The sequence below is a fragment of the Silurus aristotelis genome (assembly GCF_946808225.1).
Source record: "Silurus aristotelis genome assembly, chromosome: 24".
NCBI classification, from domain to species: Eukaryota; Metazoa; Chordata; class Actinopteri; order Siluriformes; family Siluridae; genus Silurus; species Silurus aristotelis.
Window position 1 is genome coordinate 1132677 of NC_139597.1, and position 17538 is coordinate 1150214.

At 45.6% G+C, this 17538-nt stretch overlaps 1 protein-coding gene across 17 annotated transcripts in view; it reads right to left on the reverse strand.

The window, feature by feature from the left end:
• ppp1r12a (protein phosphatase 1, regulatory subunit 12A) overlaps window positions 1-16336 on the reverse strand; it is a 22068-nt gene extending 5732 nt beyond the window's left edge. The window contains exons 1-20 of one of the 17 annotated variants that reach the window (XM_083529017.1): window positions 16221-16255; window positions 15476-15571; window positions 14893-15114; window positions 14445-14530; window positions 13805-13918; window positions 11679-11816; window positions 9430-9552; window positions 8031-8147; window positions 7862-7952; window positions 7593-7775; window positions 7273-7435; window positions 6861-6976; window positions 6706-6771; window positions 6281-6297; window positions 6014-6122; window positions 5554-5673; window positions 4030-4077; window positions 3881-3917; window positions 3148-3198; window positions 1125-1255 (exon numbers count right to left, since the gene is read on the reverse strand). In XM_083529017.1, the coding sequence (XP_083385143.1) occupies window positions 3167-3198; window positions 3881-3917; window positions 4030-4077; window positions 5554-5673; window positions 6014-6122; window positions 6281-6297; window positions 6706-6771; window positions 6861-6976; window positions 7273-7435; window positions 7593-7775; window positions 7862-7952; window positions 8031-8147; window positions 9430-9552; window positions 11679-11816; window positions 13805-13918; window positions 14445-14530; window positions 14893-15114; window positions 15476-15478 (1785 nt within the window). In that variant the 5' untranslated portion in view covers window positions 15479-15571; window positions 16221-16255 and the 3' untranslated portion in view covers window positions 1125-1255; window positions 3148-3166. Of the gene's footprint in view, window positions 1-974; window positions 1256-3147; window positions 3199-3880; window positions 3918-4029; window positions 4078-5553; window positions 5674-6013; window positions 6123-6280; window positions 6298-6705; window positions 6772-6860; window positions 6977-7272; window positions 7436-7592; window positions 7776-7861; window positions 7953-8030; window positions 8148-9429; window positions 9553-11678; window positions 11817-13804; window positions 13919-14444; window positions 14531-14892; window positions 15115-15475; window positions 15572-16220 lie in introns of those variants that run through there. The other 16 variants (XM_083529018.1, XM_083529016.1, XM_083529004.1 and 13 more) reach the window with 16 other exon arrangements.
• Between the last annotated feature and the right edge of the window lie 1202 nt (window positions 16337-17538).

Here is a 17538-nt window from a genome sequence, read left to right on the forward strand (position 1 = left end):
CACACAACCCACACTGACGACCACACAACCCACACTGACGACCACACAACCCACACTGACGACCACACAACCCACACTGACGACCACACAACCCACACTGACGACCACACAACCCACACTGACGACCACACAACCCACACTGACGACCACACAACCAACACTGACGACCACACAACCAACACTGACGACCACACAACCAACACTGACGACCACACAACTCACACTGACGACCACACAACTCACACTGACGACCACACAACTCACACTGACGACCTCACAACTCACACTGACGACCACACAACTCACACTGACGACCTCACAACTCACACTGACGACCACACAACCCACACTGACGACCTCACAACTCACACTGACGACCACACAACCCACACTGACGACCTCACAACTCACACTGACGACCACACAACTCACACTGACGACCTCACAACTCACACTGATCACATAACTGTAACGTTACATCTTGGAGCTTCTCCTCTCCATTGATTCAAATTAATTTAATTTAATTGTATCAGTTTCTCTTTCAGATCAATTTTATTATTACAATATTTAATAATCTAAATGATCTCAAGAAATCTCACCACCCTCCTCCTCATCATCCCCATCATCCTCCTCGTACTCATTATCCTCCTCATCCTCATCATCCTCCACCTCCTCATTATCCCCATCATCCTCCACCTCATCCCCATCATCCTCCACCTCCTCATCCTTATCATCATCCTTATCAAAATCCTTATCCTCCTCCTCATCATCATCCTACTCATCCTGATCATCCTTCTCCTCCTCATCCTACTTATTTTCATCCTCAACCTCCATCCCCATCACCCTCCTCATCCCCATCATCCTTCTCATCATCCCTATCATCCTCCACCTCCTCTTCCTTATCTTCATCCTCCTCCTCATCCCACCATCCTCCTCCTCCTTATCCCACCATCCTCCTCCTCAGTGTAGAACTAAATCCAGGTAAGTTATTAATCAGTGATTGCACGGTGATGAATCATGAAAGAGTTTCTCAGTAATAAATCATCAAAATGCTGTAAAAGGGGGCGGAGCAACAGCAGGCAGCACCTGCCTGTCTACGGGAGAAGGCGGAGCCAAAACATGTGAACGAGGTGGGCAGGGCTTAGAGGTCAGCGGCGGGCAGTTTGTAGAGAACTCGGGCCAGAGCTCTGTTCTCCGCCTGCAATCGCTCATTATACTGCCTCAGAGCCTGAACCTGCTTTATCTCAGGGAGGTTCTACACACACACACACACACACACACACACACACACACACACACACACACACACACACACACACACACACACACACACACACACACACACACACACACACACCGGGGGGGGGGAGAAACAGGAGATATACAGAAATAACAGGAGAGAAAGGAGTGGAAAGGAGAAGGAGGAAGAAAGATGAGGATCAGGTGAATAATAAATTAAAGGGAGGAGAGAGAGAGGGGGGGGAGAGAGATAGAGGGAGAGAGATAGAGGGAGAGAGAGAAAATAGAAAAAAGATCAGAAATTAGAGCAACAGAAACAATTGGTAACAAGATGAAAAAAGCAAGAATATGAGATTAAAGAGAGATGTGTAACACACGTGTGGATTTGGGTTAAACAAGCGTCATTACAGTCTCTCTCTCACACACACACACACACACACACACACACACACACACACACCCTCACCTCGAAGTGTGGGGTCCAAGCACTTTTTACTTTCCTACTTCACTTTTTCACAAACAGCCATACGGTGGCCGAGACGTGCAAAACACGTGAACAAATCCGCAAACACAAGGACGATTGAGACAAAGTGGAAACGGGAGGTATAGTGTGTGTGTGTGTGTGTGTGTGTGTGTGTTTGTGTGTGTGTGTGATCATTCGACGAGACACCTGTCGATCAAGATACACAGGCAGTACAACAGTTTCTCATTCGTGCACTAATCAAAATAATAAATAGTTCACAGTAAACGGAGAACTTTACACATGTACAAGAAACACAGTTATAAGATTTCATACTTCCTGTATATGTTGATTGACAGGTGTCTCGTCCAATGATCAGTAAGTGTTTAATTCACACACCTATTCCGCTTTGTCTCAATCGTCCTCGTGTTTTCTGGTTTGTTTTGTTTTACACTTCTCGGCCACCGTACAGCCAAAAGTATGTGGACACCTGACCATAATATTGCTATGTGAACCTTTCTGAACATCTCATTCCACATTCAGTCTCCATGTGCTGTTATAATGAGCTCCACTCTTCTGGATTTTGTGGAGATTCATTTAGCTACATGTGTGTGTTAGTAAAGTCAGATACTGGAGTAGGTGAGAAGGTGAGGCGCTCTGGGGTGCAGTCAGCGTTCACGTTCATCATGTTTAACAGGGTTGGAGCTCTATTGCAGGAGATCCAGTCTAACCCATGGAGAACAGATCTTTATGGAGCTGCTTTGTGCACAGGAGCACGGTCATGCTGGAATAGGTTTGTGTCTTCTAGTTCAAGTGAAGGGAAAATTTCATGCTCCTGCATCCAAACTCAATTGCATGGTTGCAATTTTTGAAAAAAAAAAAAAAATGCATATGGGTGGAAAACTCAGGTGTCCAAATACTTTTGGCCATTTAGTATATACGTAGTGTACAGCAATTTCAGATCAGCTTTGATCTTTTTAATAAAACCCAGCCCCTTTAATTGATATCATCCAATTCTGAAACAAGCTCCACCCTTTTTTAGTAAATGATTGCCGTGTGGCGGCCATATTGTTTATAAATCTTTATATTACATGAGCTGAAAGGGAAGGGGGTGGTGGTGCTGGTGCTGGGACCCCTGATACACAACTCACACAAAATGATAAATAATAAATATAAACTCATCTAAAACACACACTCTCTCTTTCCCACTGTCTGTATTTATACTTCCTTCCTTTGATCTGTCCATCACTGAAACATCACTCATATTATCCCATACACACATCTCTCATCTTTACTCTTATAGGGGGAAGAATCTCACACACACAACCTTTTAAAGCATTTCTGGTATAAATATAACACTGTAAATATGTGTGTGTGTGTGTGTGTGTGTGTGTGTGTGTGTGTGTGTGTGTGTGTGTGTGTGTGTGTGTGTGTGAGAGAAAAAGTACCTTTAGTTCCTCCTCCATCTCAGATATCTTTCTTTCTAGAGCTCGTCTTTCCTGCAAAAATACACAATTGTTAATAGTCATGTGGTCTACACACACACACAGACACACACACTCACATGTAACTACACTCGCTCGTGCGCACACACACACACCTCTACATGTACATACAACTACACACAAGCAAACATTGTGTACACTTACACACGCAAAAAACAAAGCTGCTGTGCTGAAAAAAATCAAAGCCAAACTGGTGTAATAAACTGCATTGTGCTTGCGTACACACACACACACACACGCACGCACACGCACGCACACACTCCTGATTATTAGGAATGCACCACACTCAACACTCGGATGTACGGTAGAGTAAACTGTCACAAAATAATCTCACACAAGCAAACATTGTGTATACACACACACACACACACACACACACACAGGCAGAGTGCTAAGTCTTTACACAATCACACACACAGTGATGAGTTTTTAAATAACACAGTGAAGGCAAAACTGCAATTCAAAGGTGACCACTCAAACACACACACACACACACACACACACACACACACACACACACACACACACACACACACACACACACACACACACACACTCTCTCTCTCTCTCTCTCTCTCTCTCTCAAGGTGGCAGGGCTTTGGTGACAGAGCTGCCCCCCCCCAGTGACAGGCATGTGGATCGGCCAGTAGCAGAAGTTAATTGATTTGGACGTTACCGAGCGCACCGAGCCGGTACTGAGACCTGCCTGCAACCTTCAGATACAAACCAGTGGAAGGAGTTATGGGTCTCCAACACACACACACACACACACACACGCGCGCGCGCACACGCAATATTTCATATTAAACAGTTTATGGTGTTTACCCTTTTCTCCATCTCCAGCTGTGATCTATCAGCAAAACGCTCCTGTCTCTGTAAACACACACACACACACACACATCAATAGTGTTTTATGGATTTTATTGCATGAGAGTTTAGAAGTGTTTCAATAAATACATTTAGATTTACTTCATTTATGTTATGTTGTTACCCTTACCTCTAACATCCCCCCCTCCCGTAACTCGCCTCTAACATCCCCCCCTGCCGTAACTCGCCCGTTACATCCCCCCTCCCGTAACTCGCCTCTAACATCCCCCCCTGCCGTAACTCGCCCGTTACATCCCCCCCTGCCGTAACTCGCCCGTTACATCCCCCCCTCCTGTAACTCGCCCGTAACATCCCCCCCCTGCCGTAACTCGCCCGTAACATCCCCCCCCTGCCGTAACTCGCCCGTTACATCCCCCCCTCCTGTAACTCGCCCGTAACATCCCCCCCCTGCCGTAACTCGCCCGTAACATCCCCCCCCTGCCGTAACTCGCCCGTTACATCCCCCCCTGCCGTAACTCGCCCGTTACATCCCCCCCTGCCGTAACTCGCCCGTTACATCCCCCCCTGCCGTAACTCGCCCGTTACATCCCCCCCTGCCGTAACTCGCCCGTAACATCCCCCCCCGCCGTAACTCGCCCGTAACATCCCCCCCCGTAACTCGCCCGTAACACCCCCTCTCCCGTAACTCGCCCGTAACACCCCCCCCTCCCGTAACTCGCCTCTAACATCCCCCCCTGCCGTAACTCGCCCGTTACATCCCCCCTCCCGTAACTTGCCTCTAACACCCCCCCCCTGCCGTAACTCGCCCGTTACATCCCCCCCTCCCGTAACTCGCCCGTTACATCCCCCCCTGCCGTAACTCCCTCCTCCCGTAACTCGCCGGTAACATCCCCCTCGCCCGTAACTGGCCAGTAACATCCTCCCCGCCCCGTTACACGCCTCTAACATTCCCCCCCTCCCGTAACTCGCCTCTAACATCCCCCCCCTCCCGTAACTCGCCCGTTACATCCCCCCTCCCGTAACATCCCCCTCTCCCGTAACATTCCTCTCCTTCCGTAACTCGCCTCTAACATCCCCCCCTCCCGTAACTCGCCCGTAACATCCCCCATTCCCGTAACTCGCCTCTAACATCCCCCATTCCCGTTACTCTCCTCTAACATCCCCCATTCCCGTAACTCGCCCGTAACATCCCCCATTCCCGTAACTCGCCTCTAACACCCCCATTCCTGTTACTCGCCTCTAACATCCCCATTCCCGTAACTCGCCTCTAACATCCCCCATTCCCGTAACTCGCCTCTAACATCCCCCCTCCCGTAACTCGCCTCTAACATCCCCCCTCCCGTAACTCGCCTGTAACACCCCCCTCTCCCGTAACTCGCCTGTAACAACCCCTTGTACCATAACTTAACTAACAACCGTAACTCACCTGTAACCCCTGTAACCATCACACCTAGTAAACCCCCAGCTGTAACAACAGTATCACTCAGAACCCCTTCACCTGTACCATTTCCATCTTCTCACCTGTAATCCCCTCACCTGTGTGGCCTTCTCCAGCTGCCGTTTCAAATCATCCAGCTCCAGATGTGTGTCGTGTAACTGAGACTTCAACTTTTCATTTTCAGCTTGGATCTGTTCATAAAGCTACACACACACACACACACACACAGACACACACACACACACACACACACAGACACACCCCAAACAGAAACTCATGTTTTCCTGAAGGAAGCTCAGTTCAGTAACTAGCTGCAGGCCTTTGAATCGCTAAGCGGAAAAGTGATATGCTATCTCCTGATCCGTGTGTGTGTGTGTGTATAAAGATTTCCTGCCTCCACACCCTTCCGGTGCATTTGTGTATCTATAAATTGTACACTAGAACTTGTTTGCTCTGAAACAGTCACACTTCCTGTTTAAAGCCTATCCTGGACTCTCCATAAAGCCCACCCATTTTAAGGAAAAGGAGGCGGAGTCTCTGTACCTTCTTGTAGTCAGTGTTGTCGTCTCGGTCGAGGCGTGAGTATGTCCGGCGGCTTTCCCTGTGCTCATAACGATCCGCGAGCGACAAACCTGAGGACACGCCGTCGTTCCTGTCCGAAAAATTACACGAACATCACATCGCTTTTAAACACAGACAAGTTTATACAATTATCCTGTTGCACATGCGTGTGTGCGTTTGTGTGTGTGTGTGTCTGTGTGTGTGCGTTTGTGTGCGTGTGCGATTGTGAAGAAAAAAAAGGTCACATACCTCGAGAGTCTTTCACTCTGTGGAATAAAGAAAAAACAACTGGAAGTTATAATTAATACAATCTGGGAGCCAAGAAAATTTATTTACGCATTTACAACATCTGGCGGCTAGTCTCGACATTTGGAGCTCTGACTCGCGGCTAGTCTCGACATTTGGAGCTCTGACTCGCGGCTAGTCTCGACATTTGGAGCTCTGACTCGCGGCTAGTCTCGACATTTGGAGCTCTGACTCGCGGCTAGTCTCGACATTTGGAGCTCTGACTCGCGGCTAGTCTCGACATTTGGAGCTCTGACTCGCGGCTAGTCTCGACATTTGGAGCTCTGACTCGCGACTAATCTCGACATTTAGAGCTCTGACTCGCGGCTAATCTCGACATTTAGATCAGGGTTAGTCCTTGTCTTCGTGTGAAGGTTGAATGATGGTACCTGAGGTTCTGCTTTAGTGCTTCCTTCCTCTAAATCTGAGTGCTGTTCGGGGTCGTTCTCATCGCTCTGTAACACACACACACACAATTACAATGGCTTTCTACATAGTGTGTGTGTGTGTGTGTGTGTGTGTGTGTTAATATGGGTTTCTGTACATCTTGGGTCCAGAAAGGCACTCCAGTAGATCGTCGTTTCTCTCGAGGACGTCTGCGATCCCGTATAGAGCGAGGCTGAGTTTTATCCTCTCCCTCCTTCTCTTCTTCTTTCTTATCTACACACACACACACACACACACACACACACACACACACACACACACACACACACACACACACAATCAGATCACACCTATACATCAATTTATCACAATTATTCATTAAATGATACATAAATACACCAATGGTTTTATTCCGTAACACAAGCAGCAGCCAATCAGAGAAGACGTTTTCCACACAATCGGATTTGGCCTTTTTTTTTTTTTTTTTTTTTAGACGTGATTCTGTAGGCATGATTCTGCAGGCGTGATTCTGCAGGCGTGATTCTGCTGGCGTGATCTTAGCATGTTACCTTTCTCTGTGTCACGGGGGAAGCTCCTGTAGCTGGGCGTGATCCCACTCAGGCTATCAGGGCGGCTCAGCGCGGAAGAGGAGGAGGACGTGTACAGGGATGAAGTGATCGAGGAAGATGATGGAGCGGTTGTGGACGAGCTCAAGGAGGGAGTGCGGTAACGCTACACACACACACACACACACACACACACACACACACACACACACACACACACACACACACACACACACACACACACCAATTAGACTATTATATCAATATTAATTTCCTGGAGGCGTGTCAGAACCTCATTTTGGAACTCTCTGGATCCTCCTCACCTCCTCGAAGCGATAACGTGATCGATAGTCGTCCTCCTTAGTCTCCGCCTCCTTCTTCTCCTCCTGTTTCTCCTTGTCCTGTTTTTCCTTCTCTTCTTTCTCCTTCTCCTCCTCTCGGGACCGAGTCGGGCGATTGCGCCCAATGGTCTTCTCCGCCTCCTGGAGGTCGGTCAAGGTCACGCCCTGGAAGGAGAAATGATGTAAAGTAAATGTGGTGGGATTGGGAAATGCAGTGATAAACAGAGAGAGGTGTTGAGAAGACTGAGTACCTGTGTGGACCTTCTGGACTGCCTGGCCTGTCGAGATCGAGCTTTCCTCTGAGACTCGGACTCCTCATCACGCACGGGAGTGAGGTAGGATCTGAACACAAATCGGTGGGATTTAAGCATAAAAACTGCTTCGGGGGTGTTTCATTTTCACGATTCTTCATGAGTGTACCTGCGTCTCTCTCGGCCGTCTCCTGCAGTAGTGTGGGTGGTGGTGGCTGCAGTGTTAATGGTGGGCATTACAGTCGCTGACTCCTTCTCTTTCTCAGCACCATCCTCGGACCAGAACCTAGCGAAGCACATGGACTGCTTTAACCAGGTGGACCTCAGAAAGATAGAATGATCTGCCGTGTTCCTCTCTCTCTGGAGCAAGCACTTCAGGAGGTAACTGAACTCTTTCAGTATGCTGGTTGTCTTACAGTAATGTTTTCACAACAATAACTAAAAGAATGATGCAGGAATAGTCTGTTTCTCAAGACGACCACCAGACCACCACTTTTCCACCCCAAAACTACAACATCAACATTTTAAACACACATTTTTATTTAGTAATTAGGAAACATTCACATACTAGTACTATATTATACATCACACTTTACGACATTACCGTTCCCTGTGCTATCACGTGTTGCCTACACGTGCTGCCTACACGTGCGCCAACAGTGGAAGTGTTCTAATTGGTTTGTTCAGCATCAGCTGACGTCAGTTACATAAGGCTTGTGATTGGAGGAAGCCCGTTTGCGGAGACAAGGTATGAGCAGAGCTTCTCTCCTCGGCTTATCGTCGTGTACCCGGAAAAATACGGTACATTCCAACATGGCTGATTCCCATGTAGCCACGCCCACAAATTCCTGTTTAAGTCAGCAAGAAACGTGAAAGCGCCTAAATGACATCATACGCTACATCTTCCAATAACGCAGCTGAGCTCACACCTACTATGGGGTGCCAATATTTTTGACCTTCACATTCACAGTGATGACAATTGTTAGATGAACCAAGTCAACTGACAATTGTTAGATGAACCAAGTCAACAGGTTTGACACTAGTGAGACACCTACATTAATATTTACAACAACAAATACATTTTTGCTTCTTTTTGTTGTTATACTGAACTCCATTCTTCTGGGAAGATGTTCCACTGGATTTTTGTGGTGATTCATTCACCTACAAGGGTGTAAAAGTCAGGTACTGATGAATGTGAGGAGGCCTGGGGTGCAGTCAGCATTCACATTCATCATGTTCAATACAGATCTTTAATAAGATCTTCCATACCGAACCCATGGAAAGCAGATCTTCAAGGCTTTGTGCAGAGGGGCATGGTCATACTGGAACAGGTTTGGGTCTCCAAGATGCTGCTGCATCCGAAAAAACGTGTCTATGATTTTGTGGTAACTGAGGAGAAGGTAACCATCATCTCTGGAATGAGCTGAAGCTAAATCATGGTGTAACAAATTTAGAAACCTAAAGATACTGGAAAATTCCATACCAAAGACAAATCAGTGTGTATATGCATGTGTGTGTGTGTGTGTGTGTGTGTGTGTGTGTGTGTGTGTGTGTGTGTGTGTGTGTACCTGGACAGACTGCGGTGTCCTGTAGGTGAGGTAATTGTAGTAGTGGCGGTGGAGCTTGTTGTTGTGGTAACCGCGGAGGAACCGGAACTCACGGCGTCGTCTTGCCTCCTTCCGAATGATCCGCTACACACACACACACACACACACACACACACACACACACACACACACACACAATTACCATAACACAATCCTGACACACAAGTTTCCAAACATGCACAAAACACCAGCAGGAGCCACACAATGCAGTGTGAGAGTGTGTAATTGTGTGTGACAGCTGTGTGTATTGTAAATATAGCTCATTCAGGACTCCTGCTTTCCAGAATCACGCTAGTGTTTGCCCCACTGTCCAGAATTCCAGTTATTCTTCCACTTCCACAGGAGGTCCTGCTGTCACACTGGTATACCCCCCTCATAGCCTTTACTGCTGCCCCCACAGAACACCCTCATTTCCACAACCTTTTAACAGTGTGGATACAGTTATTGTTGCCCTTCCAGTATCCCCCTGCCCTGCCATCCTTCCAGTATACCCCAAACTCCCACTATCCTTCTAATACCATCCAGTACCCTTTAGTTCCCACTATCCTTCCAGTACCCCCCAATTCCCACTATCCTTCCAGTACCCCCCCCCAATTCCCACTATCCTTCCAGTACCCCCAATTCCCACTATCCTAATACCATCCAGTACCCTTTAGTTCCCACTATCCTTCCAGTACCCTTTAGTTGCCACTATCCTTCCAGTACCATTTAGTTGCCACTATCCTTCCAGTACCCCCCAATTCCCACTATCCTTCCAGTACCCCCCCCAATTCCCACTATCCTTCCAGTACCCCCCCCAATTCCCACTATCCTAATACCATCCAGTACCCTTTAGTTGCCACTATCCTTCCAGTACCCTTTAGTTGCCACTATCCTTCCAGTACCCTTTTAGTTGCCACTATCCTTCCAGTACCCCCCCCAATTCCCACTATCCTTCCAGTACCCCCCATTTCCCACTATACTTCCAGTATACCCTCCAGTTCCCATCATCCTTCCAGTATACCCTTCAATTCACTCCATCCTTTTAGTATACATTCTAGTTCCCATCATCCTTCCAGTATACCCTCTAGTATACCTCTCAAGCTCCGTCTTTCCTTTCAGTATACCCCCCAATTTTCTCTTTCCTTCCAGTATCCCCTTGCTCTTCTATCCTTTAAGTATCCAGTATACACCGTAGTTTCCACCTATCCTTCCAGTATTCCCCCAGTATACCTCCCTGTTCCCTCTATCCTTCCAGTATTCCCCCAGTATACCTCCCTGTTCCCTCTATCCTTCCAGTATTCCCCCAGTATACCTCCCTGTTCCCTCTATCCTTCCAGAATTCCCCTAGTATACCTCCCTGTTCCCTCTATCCTTCCAGTATTCCCCCAGTATACCTCCCTGTTCCCTCTATCCTTCCAGTATTCCCCCAGTATACCTCCCTGTTCCCTCTATCCTTCCAGTATTCCCCCAGTATACCTCCCTGTTCCCTCTATCCTTCCAGTATTCCCCCAGTATACCTCCCTGTTCCCTCTATCCTTCCAGTATTCCCCCAGTATACCTCTCTGTTCCCTCCATCCTTCTAGTATTCCCCCAGTATACCTCCCTGTTCCCTCTATCCTTCCAGTATTCCCCCAGTATACCTCCCTCCTTCCCCCACTTTCTGTTATTCTTCCAGTATAACTACTAAGTACAAACTAACCAAGTTCCCTTCCTCCTTTTGTTACCCTCTGGAAAATAATTTCAGTTTCTTCCTAATTCCCACTGAGCTTCCAGTATCCCCAGGTTTTTACAATGCCCTACCAGTACCCCACTCATTTGTGTGTACTCTATTCCTTTAGTTACTGATGCTTTTGTGCAAAATCAAAATCTCTACACACTCCTCTTAATTGTGGGGGTTTCAGGTAAGAACCTCTGCTACAATTCTAGACTTGACCAAAGGGTTAAGTTACAGCACTAGAGGACCCGGACCCTAGAGGACCCTGTAAAAGCCTACAAATTAAAATAAGACCATATAGCCTTGTGGTGCACTATTTGGAACGTAGGGGGTTAAGGGGGAGGTTATTATATCAGAGGATGATGAGAAACCTTGACCTGTGGAACTTAAAACTACTGTTCATCATCTATAAAACTTCACAGCTGCAGCGATGAACTGATTTCATGAACGTTTGCATGAGCACACACCTGCAGTGCGAAAGCGTAAGAGACTGTTCGTGAAGGTGTGGGTGTACCTGCGGTGTATGCTGTAAGACTGGTAGTAGGACGATGAGGCTTTAGTGCTGTTAGGATCCAAACTGGAAGCCGAAGATGATTTTGCAGGAAGATCGCGAGAGCTGCTGCTTCGGCCGAGTGTTAAAGTGTGTGATGTGCTGCAGAGTGCGTGAATGTTAGCAAGACGTGAAGACAAACACATATATACACACACACACACACACACACACACACACACACACACAGCTGGGTCCCTATGAGTCCAAGTCCATGGATGAGAACTGATCACTTCATAGAATCACAGTCGGTGTTGGATTACTGATAAAGAATCTGCTCATGGTGGTGGTGTTTTCATCTAGTAAAACAATCTACAAACAAATATTCAAACAATTCTGGTCTTCTTTATAATGCCCCAAAACACACACTACAGACCAATAGAGGAGGCACAAGATCCCTCAGGTGACAAGCAAACATTATACTGCAGAGCATAGAAACCAGAATAACACTACTCACAAGATTCCACTGTCCATCCAGAATGCCCTCTAGTTCCAGTTATCTCCACAGTAACCCATCTAATTGCAGATATCCTTCATATACCCACTAGTTCTATCCAGGTTCTATCCAGTATGTGTAGTTCCTTTTGCTTTCCTGGTACCTTATCAAGTCTATGAGAGTTTCCACTGTTCTTACAGTATCCCTAGTCTTCCCTTTGTCCTTCTAATATTCCCTCAAGATCCCGCTGTACTTCTAGGATCTCTTGGAAGGCAGTGGTGAGCTGGACTGAGTTCTGTACCAGATATAGTAATGACTAGGCTTGGGGTCTAGATAAAGGGCTGGTTCCAGGGCTGAACTCTGTTCTAAGCTCCAGCTTCAGTGCCCTCCTACTTTCTGCTCGAAATCATTTCAGCAAAAACTCTACAGGTTCAGATGACGAAGACCATAGACACCTTGATAATCAACACATCCTCTGATTTACACATTTACAAACACAAGCACATGCACAGCAAGCTTCAAATTATACAACACAACTGCATAAGCATTGAGTGGTGACCGCTAGGCTAGGCTTCAAATGCTATTAACTCTGTATATAATAGCATTTAATGTTAGCATAGCCTAAATCTTTTATTTAGGACTATTAGTTATGCAGGAGGTTTGTGTATCAAATACATCAGAATCATGTACATACCGTTTAGGATTAAACAGATCAAATGATTGGGTTAGTAACAGGAGCTTGAATCAAACTGGAAATAAAAACTATTATATATTTATCTCCAGATAAATAAAAACAATGAGCACAGGGTTCTCTACACATGCTCCAATAACCTGATAAAACACTACCACCAAGTCTAGATTAAAGCTAGTTTCAGGGACTTTGCTCCTTCCACGTCCAGTTCTAGACTGATTTAGACAAAGGACAACCTACATCTGGCTCTGGTTAACGTTTTGCTTGTATTTCTAGATAAAGACTGGCCTGGGCTGCTTTCTAGATAAAGACTGGCCTGAGTTCTCTTCTACATAAAGCTGTATTCCAGATAAAGTCTGGCCTGAGTTGTATTCCAGATAAAGACTGGGATAAACTATAAAACGTCTGAGTATAAAACTCAGTTTCTAGACAGGCTGAGCCGAATTCTACATGCAGGCCAATGTGAGCTCGATTCTAGATCAAAGCTGCGGTAAACTCTGCTCTAGGTTAAGATGTGGCTGAGCTTGGTATATAAAAAAAATCAGAGTGAACTCTGTTCTATGTGAAGTCCAGACTAAACTGTGTTCTAGATAACAGTTGGGGTGAACTCAATAAATAAAGTCTAGATAATGTCAGGGTTGAGTTGATTGTATGTGAAGGCCATTGAATGCTCAGTTCTAGACAAAGGCTGAGGTGATCTCTGCTCTAGATAAACCTGCGGCTGAGCTTTTGAAAACTATGTTTTAAAAACTATGCTCAATAGAAAATAAAAAAACAGGCTGTTCTGGATAAAGCTATGGCCAAACTCTGCTCTAGATAAAGCTGTGGCTGAACTTTTGGTTTTAAATTAAGGCTATGCTAAACTCAGAAGTAGATTAAAAACCAGACTCAAATCTGTTCTAGATTAAGAACCAGGCTGAAAGTTAAAGACTAGGTAAAGCTCCGTTCTAGATGAAGGCTAACCTGCGCTGGTAGCTGGACGTTCGGTTCAAGGAGGTTGTGTCATTGTTCTTCAGATCCTCATCCCAGCGTCTCCGTGTGTAAGAACCACTGCGCACCAGGCTAGCCGCCGAGTCCCTGAGAACCAGAGACTACAGTAGAACCATGGCATGTACACACACACACACACACACACACACACACACACACACACACACACACACACACACAGAGCTGTGTGTGTGTGTGTGTGTGTGTGTGTGTGTGTGTGTGTGTGTGTGTGTGTGTGTGTTTTAGTGGTAAGAGAAATAAGTCTAATCTTTTCCCTGAATAACTTCGTTTTTAAAAACTTTTGAATTTTTTATAAAATTAATAAAATTACTTTTAAGTATCAACACTAATTATAAAAAGTTATAATAATGAAAGTCTCCTGGTATTAGAGAGAATATTATGTATATAATATAAAATATAATATAAATATATATAATGTGAATAAGGAGAAACTGCTGCACATTGAGCTACGTCTCATTTTACACTGCAACACACAGCAGTGAACAGCAGAGGGGGCACTCACAGTGCGTGCGCGCGCGCACACACACACACACACACACACACACACACACACACACACACACACACACACACACACACACACACACACAACCTGTTTTCCTTCTCATCAATGTCTGATGCACTCGGGTGTCTTCTGGGGAAAGTAGGAACCACATACGCCAGAGATTTCTCCTTTTCCTGAACACAAAACACACACATTAAACATGTGTGTGTGTGTGTGTGTGTGTGTGTATTGCCCTCATTATGGTGCTGTGGCTTCTGTGTGTCAATCTTAGGAAAAGAGGTGTGTCCTCTTGTCAGTTTAAGTAAAAGTGGGCATGGCCTCTGACAGTCTCAGTAAAGTGGGTGTGGTCTCAGTGACTGTTTCAGTGTTAGCGGTTGTCATCTGTCAGTTTTCAGTAATGTGGGCGTAGTCTTAGTGTCTCTGTTCTAAGAGGCAGGTTCAATGAAAGTGGGTGTGTCCTCTCGGTTTTAGTAGCTGTGGGTGTGTCCTGTGTCAGTTTGAGTAAAAGTGGGCATGGCCTCTGTGTGTGACCTACCTTCTCCTTGTCCTTGTTATCCAGTGAGGAGGTGAGGCGGGGCGAGGAGGCGGAGCGCATCACACCACTCAGGTCTTTCTCCTTCTGAGCCTCTTTAGCGGCGCTGATCTCTGCCAGCGCTCCATAACTTCCTGTCTTCCTCAGGCCCAGTCTCCATGACGCCGGAGACTCGTCCTTCCGCTCCTCCTCTTTAGGAGACACTTTTCCTGCAGTTACACTCACCTGGGGAGGGGGAGGGGGGGGAGAAAACATGATTCTGAAGTTTAAACCTCATGGTAACACACACACACACACACACACACACACACACACACACTCACACTCACACTCACACAGGTGTATTAGTGTGTGAGAGTCTTCACACAGCTGTGTGTAAAAAATGGATTCAGATGTTTAATTGGTTGAGGAGATGATTAGAAGAACCACTGCAGAACTAATGAGAATCAAAACACGGTTTAGTGACGTCACCAAGCAGAACGCACATGGCCGAACTTGAGTTCTGATTGGTTAGGAGAGGGGTAATGGGAGGGGTTTGTTTCGAGGGGGGGAGGGGGGGGGGTGTTGGTCACACTGGAAGCCTCACCATCACTTTACTGGGCACAAGAGAAATGCCTGTTTTTCTCAAACCCTGACGCCACAATGCAGGACACGCCTCTCCCGGGGCAGATACATACTCACACTACAGAACACACACACACACACACACACACACACACACACACACACACAGACACAGAGCAGGAGAGATAAAAGAGGAAGAGATGGAGGGAGGAAAACAGGAGTGGAAGAGTGAAATGATTGTGTTCGCTTATTTAGAACAGACAGTTCTTCTAAAGGTACATCAAAAGGCAAAACAGTAACACACACACACACACCCATGTACGAGGTGGCATCAAAAGGTTTTGAGACTAGAAATCCACAGATCTGGTCACTTTCGCTGAACGAAGGTCGGTGCTCCCTGTGACTTTGCACGCAGCCTTGTGCTGCCATCTGTTGACGTGTTGAAACGATTCTCGAAACATTTTGATAATTCGTACTCTCACACACACACACACACACACACACACACACACACACACACACACACTCACGATCCTCAGATTCCCAAGTAGAGAATAAAAGTTTTTATGTGAAGTGGCTCATCACAATGACATCACTTCAATCCCACTCCAGCCAATCAGAGCGAGGCTAAGTGCTACAGTAGCGGAGTGCTAGTGCACTGCTGCGGCAGAGCTTTAACCTCCACACCTGCTATCATAAATCCATCTGCACCGGTCCTACAGTGTGATCATGTGATTAGTAAGAGATCACGTGATCAGTGTGTGTACCTTTTTGACAGGCGAGGTGGGCGTGGCTGGAGTGTTGCTGGAGGCGGAGACTGGGATGGTGGGGGGGGCGGGGAAAGCGCTGGTGGAGTTACTGACCGGAGCGACTGATTTGGTTTTATCTGGAACGAAAGATACAAAAAAATAAATACACGTGAAAAAGCAAACAAAATCACAATAATAAATAAATCATAAAAACTTTTCACAAACTGTGATTTAATATCATTACAGTAAAAAAACAATAATATGAAATACAGTAAAGATTTTAGTATGTAAATAAAACGTGTAAATAAATATAATTCTTTAATAAAATATAACTATAAAACTTTATTTAATTAAATATTAATTTAAATCATATGATGTAAACAGTGTGGAAAAAACGAGACTTTATGGCTTTTGAGACACGTTTTGTTTAGTTTAAAGGCAAACACACAGGAATGTGAGAGTGAACGAGTGGATGAAGTCCTGTGGAGTTTAAATGGGACATTTTTGTCTCTACCAGAAGAACTTGTGTAAGAAGGAGAACAGGAGAGAAGATGTGATCAGACTCCCTCACCCCCACACTCACACATGGAGGTGGAGGTTTAATGGTTTGAGGTTGTTTTGGAGCAGAGAAGATTCTGGAAATTAAAAGTGACCCAACACGTCTCCTATTCCACACTTCATCATCATGCAGTTCCGTCTGGACTGCGGCTCGTTGGAAGCGACTTCACCGTACAACAAGACGAAGAGCCGAAGCACGTCTGAGTTCTGTACGTGTTATTTAGAGAGCAGACAGACGTCTGGAGTGATATCTATCATGACCTGCCCAGTCACTGCACCTCAATCCTACTGAACTGCTCTGAGATCAAGAAGAAACATCTCCATCTAGTGAAGAACATCTCTGAAGAGTTTTAGAAGAAACACAGCAAAATATTTCTGCTGAATGTTTAGAGAAATGAAGTGTTGAGATGCTGAGAGTGTGTGAAGATGTTCTTCATGCTGATGGAGGATTTTTCACTGGAAATAAAGTGGAACATCTGGACTTTTATAGATTTATTTGGTCAGAGGAAATCTTCAGAACGTTACTGAGTTACAAACAAACAAGAGGAACATGATGGTGTGTCTCAAAAACCATCAACACTCGCAGCTTCCACACACAACTGTCTTTTATAAATTAATAAAATGAAAGTAATAAAATGTATGAAATAAATTTAAGAGCAGAAATAAACACCTGCAGTCATTTTTTACATAAAACTATAATAAATATAAATTATACAAATAAACTATTAGTGCAACACAATAAATAATAACATTACAAAAATATATATATAATTAAACA